General features: G+C 36.9%; 1 protein-coding gene across 1 annotated transcript; it reads right to left on the bottom strand.

Moving 5' to 3' along the window:
- Window positions 1–12032: 12032 nt before the first annotated feature.
- On the bottom strand, window positions 12033–13625 carry LOC103660602 (olfactory receptor 8B4). The gene has a single exon (XM_008688231.1). The coding sequence runs from the start codon at window positions 13098–13100 to the stop codon at window positions 12033–12035; it is 1068 nt and encodes a 355-aa protein (XP_008686453.1). The 5' UTR covers window positions 13101–13625.
- Window positions 13626–14575: the final 950 nt, after the last annotated feature.

Raw genomic sequence — 14575 nt, 5'->3', positions numbered from 1 at the left:
GAGAAATCTTAAACACTAAACCAGGCAGTTCAGTCAAACAGCCACCAGGTTGTGCTGGTGACTCAGTGATGTTGTTTCAACAAGAAAAAAAAATTGTTTTATATTTTCTTAAGCCCCTAAATGTATAGTCATGGATTTTACATAACTCCCTATATAAAAATTTCAACTCATTATTAAAACACATAAGCTTTTTAAAAAGATGTTCTTTAGGGAAAAATTTAAACAGGTTGAATATATTCAATTTGCAAAACTTACTGGGCACCTGCTATGTTGTGTGATGAGGAAGGAATGGATAAGACATGGCAATCACAGTATAAATAATACAAATATAAACAAAATACTCCAATAAAATGTTACCTCCAAGTATTTTTTTGTTATTTTGTTTATTGCTCTATCCCCAATATCCAGAATATAATGGGAATACAAAAAATAGTTGTTGAATAAATGAAAGAGTTGAGGAATTTACAGTTATATAATGGATGTTTGTAGAAAAGGCTGTGGATAAAAAAATTAATGTTATTATATTCTCTAGTTTTAAATGCTTACCAATACAACATATGATCCACATTTATTCCTATAAAACAGTGTTTTAACCATCTTAAAACTATTTGATGAAAATTTAAATTTTACAGATTCTGAGGATACACCTTGAAGGAATAGCCTTGTTTGCTAGTCTCTGGAATAAATGGTGTCAAGAAGATAAATTCTGTTTCTCGTGTAATCACACCAGAATGTTTTATACCACTAGATTGCATTACAAAATTATTTGTACTTATTTCACTTTCAATATACAAAATTATATGACAATAAACCTTTTTTTTTTAACCAAACACAATGTCCCAAAGATTCTGACATATTCCCAGAATGAGGTTGATCTGTCCCCCAATCTTGTGAGTGTTGTTGAAAACAAACCAAGGTTAAATGTTCTCTTGTAGCTGCTTTTTTCATCTGGTTCTAGACATAGACCTTTTAAGGGTATATGCAAGTGACCGTCTTGGAATCTAAACCAATGCAGACTGTATTTCACTTATAGGACACCACTGATGTGTCTTCCCTCTCTTCCTTGTTAATTTGCAGTCATTTCTCCAGATTGTCACTTTCTCTTCTCTCTTACTTCTATATTCCGTATTCCTGTATCTTTCCATTCCTTCCTAGAAAGCAATGTGTATTAGTGCAAAAAAGCAGTGGAGTTTGAGCCAAATAAAGTGGGGTTTAAAAATAGGATCTGCCAAAAATTATGATTCTCTCTTTGGATGCAGAAAAAGCATTTGACGAAATACAACATCCATTTATGATTAAAACTTTCAGTAGGTATAGAGGGAGTGTATCTCCACATAATAAAGGGCATATATGACATATGACAAACCCACAGCTTACACCATACTCAGTGGTAAAAGCTGAAAGCTTTTCCGCTAAGATCAGGAAGAAGACAAGGATATGCATTTATTCAGCATAGAATTGGAAGTCCCTGACCAGATCAATGAGACAAGAAAAAGAAATAAAAGGCATTCAAATTAGAAAGGGAGAAGTAAAACTGTCACTATTTGCAGATGACATAATACTATATATGGGGGTGCCTGGGTGGCTCAGTTAGTTAGGTGTGCAACTCTCGATTTTGGCTCAGGTCATGATATCTCATGTATCAAGATCATGAGATCGAGCCCTGCCTTGGGTTCTATGCTGAGCATGGAGCCTGCTTAAGATGCTCTCCCTCTCCCTCTGCCCCTCACCCCCCTACTCACACGTGCTCACTCTCTCTCTCTCTCTCTCTCAAAAGAATAAATAAATAAAACATTTTTAAAATATATATGGAAAACCCTAAACACTCCACCAAAAATAAATAAATAAGGATTAGTAAATGAATTCAGTAAATGTGTAGGATACATAATCAATATACAGAAATTGGTTGTGTTTCCATACATTAATAACAAACTATCAGAAAGAGAAATTAAGAAAACAATGCCATTTACAAGGGCATCAAAAAGAATAAAAGACATACAAATAAATTCAACCAGGAGGCAAAAGACCTGTACACTGAAAACTATAAGACATTGATGAAAGAAATTGAAAAAGACACAAATAAATAGAAAGATATTCCATGCTTATGGATTGGAAGAATTAATACAGTTAATATGTTCATTTTAGTACCAAAACTATTTAAAGATTTAATGCATTCCCTGTTGAAATTCAAATGGCATTTTTCACGGAACCAACAAACAATTCTAAAATTTGTATGTAACCGAAAAAGATCCCAAATAGTCAAAGCAATCTTGAGAACGATGAATAAGCCAGAGTCATCATGCTCTGTGAATTTAAATGATATTACAAAGTTATGGTAATTGAAACAGTATGGTATTAGGTTAAAAACAAACAGAGATCAATGGAACAGAATAGAGAGCCCAGAAATAAGCCCACACATGTATGCTCAACTAATTTACAACAAAGAAGCCAATAACATACAATGGGGAAAAGACAGTCTCTTCAACAAATGGTGTTAGGGAAACTGGACAGCAACATGCAAAAGAATTCAACTGGACCACTGTCTTACATTGTACACAAAAATTAACTCAAAATGCGTGAAAGGCTTAAAACCATAAACTCCTAGAAGAAAACATAGGCAATAAACTCCTTGACATCAGTCTTGGTGATGATTTTTTGACATTGACTTTAAAAGCAAAGACAACAAAAGCAAAAATGAACAAGTGAAACTACATCAAACTTAAAAGCTTCTGCACGGCAAAGGAAATGGTCAACAAAATGAAAGGGCAGCCTACCGAATGGGAGAAAATATTTGCAAATCATGTATCTGATAAAGGGTCAATATCCAAAATATATAAAGAACTCATACAATTCAGTAACAACAGCAACAACAACAAAAAAAATCAGACTGAAAAGGGGGCAGAGGATCTGATAGACATTTTCCAAAGAAGATATACAGAAGGCCAACAGGTACATGTAAAGATGGTCAACATCACTAATCATGAGGGAAATACAAATCAAAACCATGGCAAGATATCGCCTCACACCTGCTAGAATGGCAGTTATCAAAAAGACAATAGCTAACAAGTGCTGGCAAGGATGTGGAGAAAAGGGAACCCTCATGCACTGCTGGTGGGAATGTAAATTGGTGCAACTGCTATGGAAAACAGTATGGAGGTTCCTCAAAAAATTAAAAATAGAACTACCGTGTGATCCAGCAATTTCACTTCTGGGTATTTATCCAAAGAAAACAAAAACACTTTCTTGAAAATATATATGGACCCCAACGTTCACTGCAGCATTATTTACAATAGCCAAGATATGGAAACAATCTAAGTGTCCATCGGCAGACGAATGAAGAAAACATAGTGTATATATATGTACACAACAACAAATTATATACATAATTTGTAAAATGGAATACTTATTAAATGGAATGTTATTCAGCCATAAAGAAGAATGAAATCTTGCCATTTATGACAACAATGGATAGATCCTGAGGGCATTATGTTAAATGTAACAAGTTAGACAGAGAAAGACAAATACCATATGATCACACTTAGAAGTGATATCTAAACAAAAATAAAAATAAAAAAGCTCATAGATACAGAGAATACATTGGTGGCTGCCAGAGGCAAGGGTTGGCAGTGGGTAGAATAGGTAAAGTGAATCAAAAGGTACAAACTTCCCTTTACAAAATACATAACCCATTAAGATGTAATGTACAACATGATGACTGTAATTAGTAATACTGAATTGCATATTTGAAAGTTGCTGAGAGAGTTCATCTTAAAAGTTCTCATTTATAAGAAAAAATTCTGTAACTATGGTGACAGATGTTAACGAGATTTATTGTGGTGATCATTTCACAATATATGCAAATATTGAATCGTGTTGTATACCTAAAAATAATATAATGTATATCGGTTAAACCTCAATTTAAAAAAATAGGATCTGGGGCGCCTGGGTGGCACAGTGGTTAGGCATCTGCCTTCAGCTCAGGGCGTGATCCCAGCGTTGTGGAATCGAGCCCCATATCAGGCTCCTCCGCTATGAGCCTGCTTCTTCCTCTCCCACTCCCCCTGCTTGTGTTCCCTCTCTCGCTGGCTGTCTCTATCTCTGTCAAATAAATAAATAAAATCTTAAAAAAAAAATAGGATCTGCCACATTCTGGTGACCTTCAGCAGATTCTTTAACTCTGAAATAGTTTATTCCCCTGTAAAAGATGATAGTCAAGAGAATATGCATTATTTCTACCTTCTAAGAGGCTGAAAACAAATGGGAGTTGCGTGGAAGGTATTCACTCCTAGGAAGTCCCTCTGCCACATCTCTTTCCTTTTTCAAAGAGGAATAAAAGATATTATATTATATTAATTATAATTATTATATTATATTATATTATATTATATTATATTATATTATATTATATTATATTATTTGCTGGGGAGCTATATTTGCACAGTCAAGAAAACAAAAAAATTTCATGCTGCAGACCGCCCATTGGTCCTCAACCAGGGACAATATGCTGTGTTTTTTGCTCTTAAAATTATGGGACCCAGAATTTTTGTCCAAAACTTGGATAGCTAGAAAATAAAAGAAGTATAAATAAAAATGAACAAGACAGCAAAAATATTAACATTGTACCTAATATAGCGTGAGGTACTAAGGGCCAGGAAAGAAATTTGACAAATGCAATGTTTCTGTGAATTTTGTCCAAAGAGGGCAGGCAGTTTGATGAGCATCATCCATTGCTAGAAATAAAAGTAAATGAAAAAGAGCCATGAGGGTTTTAGTTCTAGCTTGAGAGAGAGATAGAGATCCAAACTTCAAATTGGCTCTATCAAGCCCTATTATAAGGTGAATTTAATCAAGATTGTATGATAAATTTTAATAAATATCCATTGTGGAGATGATCATATGATTTTCCTCCTCACTCTATTAATAAATAAATTATATTAAATGTCCTAATGTTGAACCATCCATGCAGCCATGGACTAAATCCTACTAAGATGCATTAATGATGGGTCTTTTTTTTCTGCTGCTGAAATGTCTAAAATTTTTTATTTAGGATTTTTTAATTGATTTTCTTAAGTAAGGTTGGTCTGTAGTTTCCTATTTTGTATGCAGTCTTGCCAGATTTTGGCATCAACGTTATGCTCATCTCATAAAAATAATTTTGGAGTCTTTCTTCTTTTTCTAGGCTTTGGATCAGTTTAAATAGTATAGGAACTATTTGTTCTTAGGCTGAATTCTTCTGTGAAACAATTTGGGTCTGGGAATTTTTGTAACTCTTTGACAACCTTCTGTATTTATCCTATGGAATTGGACTGTAGGTTTTCTTTACATCTCAGCATTTGTTTTATTAAACTATATTTCCCTCACAAAAGGTCTGTTTCATCCAGGCTCCTTAATTCATTTGAATAGAGCTGAAACAAAGTAGTTTATTTGGGGTTTTTTTATTTCCTGTTTCTACTTCCCCCTTCTTTCTTAATTTTTGTATTTGTTCTCCCTCCCTGTTTTTTCTGAATCAGAATAGATAGAAGTTGATCTACTGTATCAGTTTTGCAAAGAAACCACTGTTGAATTTATGTATACATTCTGCTATTGTGTTTTCCAATTCAGTAGTTTCTGATTTTAACTTTATTAATTCCTACCCTCTATTTTTATTTAATTTATTATGCTTATTTTCCTGACATACTAAGTGCTTAGTTAATTTATTTTCATTGTTCTGTTTATTGATACAGTATATAAGGTTATGAGTTGTTTTATGCTTTAGCTGTACATATATCCCATATGTTGTAAAATGTTGGATTTTCATATTCCTCTTCTAGATAGTTTGCTATTTTTTAAAGATTTATTTATTTGAGAGAGAGAGAATAAGAGGGGAGGAGAGAAAGAATCTGAAGCAGACTCCACACTGAGCACAGAGCCCAACGTGGGTCTCGATCCTACAACTGCGAGATCATGACCTGAGCCGAAACCAAGAGTCGGACACTTAACCAACTGAGCCACCCAGGCTCCCCTAGATAGTTTGCAATTTTGTTTGTTTCCTTTCACCTACAAATAGTTTTAAAGAGAGTTTGTAATAGCCAGGTAATAGAGGACTTTGTGTTCTGGTTATGTAGTTAAGTTTTAGTTTTATTACACAGTGATCAGAAAGCATTATCTGTACTATTTCCAACATATGAAATTTATTGAGGGTTGCTTTTGTGACCTAATATCCATTCAATTTATGTAACTGTCTTGTCCTCTTCACAATAAGTTGTATTTCTAATTTCTAGGACACAGAACTGCACCCACATACATGTACATACATATACACATATATATCAAATTTATACCATGGAAATGACGTATATCAATTAGATGTGTCTAACTGATTATCTTATTTAGACATAGAATTTTCTATCTTTTCTCCTTCTCTTTTTCTGTAAACCTGTTTTGTCATAGACTGAGAAAGGTAGTTTAAAGTTTCCTTCCACCAACATATTTTTTTCTTCATACAGCTCTTGATGTTTTACTATTTGGTTCATGGAAAGACACAACTATTACACATGCATTGTTGCTTGTACCCTATAACATTGTAAAGTATTCCTACTTAGCATTTTTGGCCTGATTTACATTCTAGCTGATAACTATATTGTTTATTTGTTTATTCATTTGCATTCGTGTGGTACGTCTTTGGCCACCATTTTATTTTCAACCTTTTTGAATCACTTGGTTTACAGGTGTTTTTTGTAGGCAACATGGAGTAGTATTTTGTTTATTGATTCAGCCTGAGTCTTTTTCTATTAATAGAAAGGTTAGGACATTTACATTTATTTGTATAATACATATTTGCTTTAAATCTATCATAATATGTTATGGCTTCATATTTTATATTTGTATTATTTTAGTCATTCACTAGATGGTTTGCTTTCCTTCCTCTTTATGTGTGTGAAATTTTGATGCATGCTTTTATAATTACAACTTTATATAAAATTCTTACTGTATCTATTAGTTCCCTGCTGTGATTAATGATACAACTAACATTTCCACTTCCTATCCCCTCTCCTTCTTTTCTACCATCCAGTTTTAGTCAATAATAAATTATTTCATTGTGTTTACTTTACACTGATAAACACATCTTTTCATTTTGTTTGGCAGCTTGTAGATACTTTTGTCTTACCTCCAAGGAGATATCAAATTGTTCTAATAAGGCAAATGTTCTAAATTAGGATTCCCAATTTCAGAAAGCTGTATCAATTAATACCACTTCAGTTTATCAATTAAGGCACGTGATTGTGCATGTTAATGGAAACACGAGACAGTTTCAAGCCCTAATGATCCCATAAAGTGAAATCTTGAACTCTTTACCTGTAGTTTAGTAAGAATTTAGTGAATATCTGTTGAACTCATAAATGGTTGGGCAAATTTTATAAGATAAGCAAATCTTCTTGCTTCTCTGTGATACTATGGATTCTTTAGCCTAATGTTTCTTGTTAAATGTCCCTATTAGCTTTCAGTGAGCCCCTCTGTCCATGACCCTATTTGGGTTGCATTTTGTATATTCTTAAGAACTTTGTCCTTGGTATGATTTTGAAGGGTAGCAGAATATGCCACTCCAAAATATAACACTCTTGGCATAAGGATTATTTTGAGTTGAAGGCAATTTTAAGAAATAGCAGATACAAGAAAAACTCTCTGCCTTCCCCGTTTACCTAAAAGCAAGACATAAATTTGTAAAGGTGTTTCCCCTTCTCTACCTACCAGGAAAGACAGAAGTTAATCTCTGGAGACAACTCTAGACATTTCTCCACACAGAGACCTCACCAGCAGAATTACATAGCAAACCTTACTAACTAGTCCTTACCATCCATTAGTTTTCCCCCATATTTTTACCTTTCCACAATTTGCCACCCCTAGAGGCTCAAAGCCTTCTTTTGTCTTGCCACTTCCCTACAAATTTATTATTCTTTTTCTTAAGATACTATTTAAGCTGAAGTTCTAACCACCCATCACTGAGTACTCCTATATGAATGCAGGATGCACATGTTAATACACACACTTCTGTTTTTCTCTTTTTAGTCTGTTTTTTGTCTAATTCTTAGGCCCCTAGTCAAGGAATCTAAGATGGATAGAAGGGATTTTTTTCCTCCCCTACAATTTACAGTAACCCGCTACAGGTCAAGGGGAAGCATCTCAAAGCATACAAAAATGAGAGCTTTGGTTCCCAGAAGTCCTTTATGCTAAAAGTGCAAAGATAACCATCATATGGGAGATTTAGCAGTAGTAATCAAACATTCTTCCTTCCCTATGACATCTAACTAGTGAGAATGTACAAGGAGCCAAAGAGGATCAAAATAATACAACCTTTATTAATAACAAAGCTGATTAGGAATCTAGGTCAGGACTCAAACCTCCCTCCCAGAACCTGGACTCTAACTTCACCCAATAAAATATAGGAGGACTTGGAAATGAAATAGCATAGCTCTGACTTGTCCTTGTCAAGATTTAGCCTTAATTCAATACCAACAGGTCAGTAATGAAGAGATTAGGTACAGTTCCATCTAATGACCAACTTGTCTCTTTTCCCATCTTATCTGTCAGATTAATGTATCTTCTTCTCATAGAGTACAGCAAGTAAGAAAGCAAAAATAGGGATGGAAAGTGCTCAGTTCTTAACTTTTTCCTCCTGGCAAGTGGAACAAATTCTGTTCTTTGGTAGAAGTTGCTAATTGCCTACCCATTAGCCATTTCCTCCTTCTTAATTAGTAATAAAATCCTAGGTTTTTTTCCAGGATGGCAACGTCCTAAAGTTAAATGCTAAGTTGCCCCGTCTCCCTCGTAAGTAGTTGGTGGCTAATAAGATGTCAGTGGAGATCACTGCATCTTCTGCCTTTCTTTGTCCTTGTGTCTTCTTGCTACTTGGAACGTGGACATGGAAGTTCTAATAGCCATATGGAACCCATGATGCATCCACGAGAATGAAGTCACTACTGAGACAGAAGAGAGAGTCTGAGTCCTTGCTGACTCACACTGCCATATCAGCCTACTATTCTAGATGCCTTTTATGTTAGAGAAAAACAAACCTTTATGAGCTTAAGCCGCTACAGTCAGACTCATGTTATTAGCAGCTGAAGCAATTAGTAAATGACTGATTTCATTTATGGAAGTGTGAGGGAAGAGAGGTAATATGTTTTTCTATCTAATACATGGGCTGAGGGCCAACAGTGAGCCATAGTCACAGTTATCCTTCCATCTGCTCCACAGAACATAGAGAAACATCTGACCTATCCCCCCCAAACTCTAGCCAGAAGTACTCCTTGGACTCTCACTGCTGCTACTTGGTGTCTATCACTTATCTCTGCGCTCCCCCACCTGTAGAGAATGTGTAGATATCAAGAAAAGTTTATTCTTTTTTATACTCCAAAACTATTTTACCACCTAATCATTACATAATTCTATTTGGACATCAACATTGATAATATTTTTATATTTCTAATTTAAAACTGATTGTAAATTATAATCCTAGATCAAGACCAGAGTTATGGATTTAAGAGTCACCATAAAGTAAATGGTTGTTGAAGCCAGAGAGGCTGGAGAGATCCCTCAGGAAGAGCCACGTAGAGAAGTGGACCAAGAACTGGACAGAGAGGAATCCCAACTTTTACAATGCTTCTTAAAGGGAAAAACTCCTTTTGCTGAAAGTCAAAATGTCATGATGTGATCAGGTGACAGCATTTTGGCATTGTGGCAGAGGGATTCACTTGAGGACATCTGACACAGAGTATCAAAGTAGGCCTCTCAGTTATTGTAAAGCAGAAGCTCCCAAACGTGTTCCTGGTTGTTCCTCAACACTGACCTAAAAGGACCAAAAGATAACTTAGCCTTGGTTTATAAGAGGAGGTGAAGGTCTTTAGAATTTACAAAATGTCATCTTTCCTGTAGGAGCAATAAATGTCTCTTATCTGGCTATTGCAAGAACCAGGAAAAGTAACTCTGAGTTTGGTCATTTCAGATCTTCAAAGGGACTGCTTTCTGAAAGAGCCCAGCCAGTGTCTCAATAAGTCAAACTTACGTTTTCACCTTTACTCACCCAATGCCAATATGTAATGAGTGTAAGGAAGGATATTTGGGGGATTTCATCCATTTTTTTTGTAATTATTCCTTTCCAGTCATATCCTTATGGTTCTGATTTATTCCTTTTTCCTACTCATTTATACCAATGGTAATTTTTTCTTTGTATCATAGTACACTTCTGTTACCTTTCCCTATTCTTGATTCTTTCCTGGTGTCCCCAAGATCCCCACACACCTAGACACAGACAGTCCTCTAGAGGGTAGAAGTCAGCTAGGCCCAAAGGACCGACAAGCAGTTGTTCAGTATGGCATTAACATAATTCCAAAGAGTTTAATGTCTGTAAGGCACCGCAAAAGTGCCTAAACATTTAGTTTATACTCAGTAAATGTTACATATGATTATCATAATCTAGGCATAATCCAATTATCTATCAGATTTTTCCACCTTCTTTCCAGACTCCTGTCTTTACCATATTTGAAGAAAATAGGTTTGTCTTATGTCTCCTCTTTAGTCAGTTCCATGCTGCAGATGCTTCTTTATTCTGCTGTCAGCTCCATCTCAGTATGCCTTGCTTCTGGCCATGACCTGGAACACTTGAGCTACCTTACTTCTCAGTATGATGCTGTTGCTTCCACATGAGTGTCAGCAGAGAGGTAAATGTGAAGAACTAATTGCTCTTTACTGCCTTGTTTCTCATACCAACACACATTGTACAACTATCCAGTTTTATGGAAGAGTGGAGAATATAAGCAAAGTACATCAGCTTAGTACTTTATATGACTCTAACCATATCCAAAAGAAAAGTACCAAATACTCTTCACAGAGAGTCTTCTCAAAGACACCCCAAGTTCTAGCCTCTGCTCAGCCCCATTCTTCTGGCCACACTGAGTCTCTATCCTCCCATCTCTGCTCATGGGTTGGTCTGGCCCAAGATTCACCTTCTTGCCTACACTCAGGGCAGTTTATGCAGGTGTATTCCTTGAAATCTGAACTATTCAATATAGAATAGCAGAGTCTTCAGCAGACTAGTACAGAGTGGACTTTGGCACTCAAAATCTGGATCGATTCCAAGTTTCCCTGCAAGTAAAAAGTGTAATATGACTCCTCTTTGTTCCTGATTCTCTATTTAACTATAATACATACACATACATACATAACCACACACACATATTCTTAGAGACAATAAAATCTAGATCTGCTTTAAAGAATAAAAGAATTTTCCTAAATGCCCCGTAATGTACATAGTATCTCCAGGGCAAGATAGAGGTGGCAATTAACAAAATCACATAAATCCATGGAATTTCTCCTTTGTTCTTACTTTCAGCCTTAGCATACAGAGCCCAAGAAATTGGCCCAATTACAAAACCACCTACGCCATGGTTACCATTCCGAGCCCTAAGAGTTCTGAAACTTGGAAATGAAAGATTTTAGTTTTGATTTATCTTTACATTTCAAGCCATGTAAAGAACTCTTGCACGAGGCCTTCTCTTGTGTATACATGTATGTATATGAGATGATTTATGATGTCTCTCAAGAAGCTGGGAGACTATCTTACCTATGGCACCAAGATATCTACATTTTGTCTTTGGTAAAGCTGTTCCCATAACTGAAGAAAACAAATTCACTCTCCCGGACCCTCTTTAGCATTACTTGTTCCCTCTCCCAACCAGAACTGTTGCTTGGACAAACCTATTTAGCCTACCAAGGAAAGGATGGAAGGCCTGGAACCTCATCTTACTCATCTCTTGCGTAAATAGTATTGAGTCTAGTAAACAGTGGACACTCAACAGATGTTAAATTGCATGCAATGAACCAATTTAAGTAGTACAAAATGGTATAATCCTCAAGAAGAGTATAAGCAAGAGACTTCCAATTTTGTAATGTGGAGAGAAGACCCTACTTGAGAAAAAAGATGGAAAGTTCTGCACCTGTAAATAAAAAGATACTTGAGTGTGATGCTTACCAGTAATTAAGTGATACAAACAGAAGCATCAGAAGAGTACTCTTCTCAGGGTTTTACCCAGGGCAAGTTTCACATCCTTATTCCTCAAACTGTAGATCAAAGGGTTAAGCATGGGAACCACGTTGGTATAAAAGACTGAGGCAAATTTACTCTGGTCCATTGATCCAGGAAAAGAGGTTGTTAAATAGGTGAATGCCCCTGACCCAAAAAACAAAGCAACAGCAATTATGTGGGAACCACAGGTGCTAAAGGCTTTGGACCTGCCCTCAGCAGAAGGAATATGGAGGATATTAGAGAGAATCAAGGCATAAGAGATGAAGATGCTGATACTTGATATTGAAATGACAATTCCCACAACAATAAAAAACACCAGCTGATTGACATGGGTGCTGGTGCAGGAGAGCTGCAAGAGAGGGAGAACTTCACACAGATAATGGTGGATGATGTTGGAATTACAGAAGGTCAGTCTCAGCATGCTTCCAGTGTGGGCTATAGCTCCAGCAAACCCTATCACATATGAACCAAACATCAACAGGGAACAGAACTGAGTGGACATGGTGACCGCGTACATCAGAGGTTTGCAGATAGCCACATAGCGATCATAAGCCATTGATACCAACACATAGCATTCAGAATTGACAAAGAAACAAAAGAAAAATAGTTGAGTCATGCACCCCACATAAGAGATGATATTTTCTGACACAAAATCATTCAGCATTTTGGGGGTAAATACACAGGCATAACAGAGATCTATAAAAGACAAGTTGAAGAGGAAGAAGTACATTGGAGTGTGAAGGCTAGAATTCAGCCCAATTAAGGTGATCAGGCCCAAGTTGCCCACCACAGTAAGCACATAGATCCCTAAGAGCAGGAGGAAGAGGGGTAGCTGAAGCTGTGATTGTTCAGATAATGCCATTAGGATAAACTCAGTCACTGAGGAGCTGTTTCTCAGAGTCATTCTCTTCCAGGGCGCTGTCTGTGGAAACAAGTGATAAAATATATAGATTGATGATAGGCACAAGCATGACTGATGGAAGAAGGCTCCAGCAGATGAGCCCGTGCACGAATGTCCTACCTTTTTACTCTCTTTTCTCATCTATGCCCCCTCCCCCAGTCAAGGTGTTGACAATGTGCCTGTGACTATATCTCAGCAACCCTGGGCGAGAGTATGTTCTTGGGCACAAGAATTCTGTCCCTTCTTGAGAGGTGAGGAGGTGATATACCTGCACTGATTGTCCAAGGACTATCAGAGGGACATCCCAAGAGCCAGGAGTACAACCTGAGCCCACAGCCTCAGGCTCTGAGAGACAGGAGCTCTCATGTCCCCCCATTGTTTCCACCCATTCTCTGCCTCCCTCTCCCACTCTGGAGAGAAAGCCACGAGTGTCCCCAACTGTATACACCCTACCTTCTTCCTCTAAGTCCCTCACTCCATCTCACATTAAAGTCAGTGTTGAGAACAGGGAAGTAATCAACATATTCTAGATGTCTTGGTTGTGAGTTTAAAAGAAAGCTACCAGGAAAGATGGGATTCAGACATTACCTTCCTTCTCCCTGGCCCCACTCAGTGCTGGTTCTTATGCAATCTTTTTTCCTTTAGCCCAAAGGAGAAAATGGTGTTCATGCATAAAGCAGGCAGCCTTTAGTGTTAACTCTTTGGTTCCCTCAGTGCTGAGAATCAGACCTTTTACCAACCCCAGTCATCAAGGTGCTCTGCGAATAGACCAAGATTTCTGTTTGTGGACTTTCCCAGATGGTCTATGCCAACTTCAGGAGAAAAAAAAAAAAATAGCAGCTCTCATTTTTACCAGAACCCCAGCTGGCATATCACAGAGAAGTTTATGCTACTTGATGATCTCAGGGGTCTGCTTTGACACAATTTCCCTTGGGAATTTCTCAGAGACTTGTTTCTATAAAGAAGGAATTGCACTGTCTTTGTTTACAGCCTGGATTACCTAGCATCTTGGGACTCAGGTGTTCTATTCAAACTTCCCTATTACTCCAGGGATTTCATGCCATTCACTGCTGAGTGTGGGGGCTCATTTTTCTTCTCCATTAACTCTTGGCACTTAAGCTTGACTAAAGGAAAATGGCCTAAAGCTTATTTTAGCCACCATTTCCAAATATTCAAAAGGAGTTTTGCTAATAGGACCAAAAACAATTTAGATCAGAGTTTTAGATGCTACAGAGAGCACCTCAGACAAAATGTTTCTAACAGCCTGAGCTGCTCGGAACAGTGGAGACACCACACTACCACCACCACAAACACCACCTACCCTCCGCTCTATTAAGGGCCACAGACAGGCCTTTGCTATATATAAGGAGATTAAAATATAACAACACATATGCAAGGAAGCATACCTACACCTGCATAAAGTTACTCTATAGATGTGTGCAGTCCAAGATGTAACAGGAGATGTACCTAAATGTTTTAATCCTGTCATTCTCCAGATGACAAAGCTGCTCTCCATATGATCTGCTACATGAATATTCTAAGAAACATTCAAAGGCATGTAAGCAACTGCATTTGTAAGTTAACTGAAGCTGCCTAAAATAATCCCAGTTTTCCTG

The sequence above is a fragment of the Ursus maritimus genome, unplaced genomic scaffold (assembly GCF_017311325.1).
Source record: "Ursus maritimus isolate PB19 unplaced genomic scaffold, ASM1731132v1 scaffold_16, whole genome shotgun sequence".
Taxonomy (NCBI): domain Eukaryota; kingdom Metazoa; phylum Chordata; class Mammalia; order Carnivora; family Ursidae; genus Ursus; species Ursus maritimus.
Note: the sequence above shows the minus strand (reverse complement) of the source record. Positions and strands in the feature narration are given on the sequence as shown.

Excerpts from the sequence above, each read along its gene's own strand:
- LOC103660602 (XM_008688231.1), bottom strand. The coding sequence starts at position 13,100 with ATGAGAAAAGAGAGTAAAAAGGTAGGACATTCGTGCACGGGCTCATCT.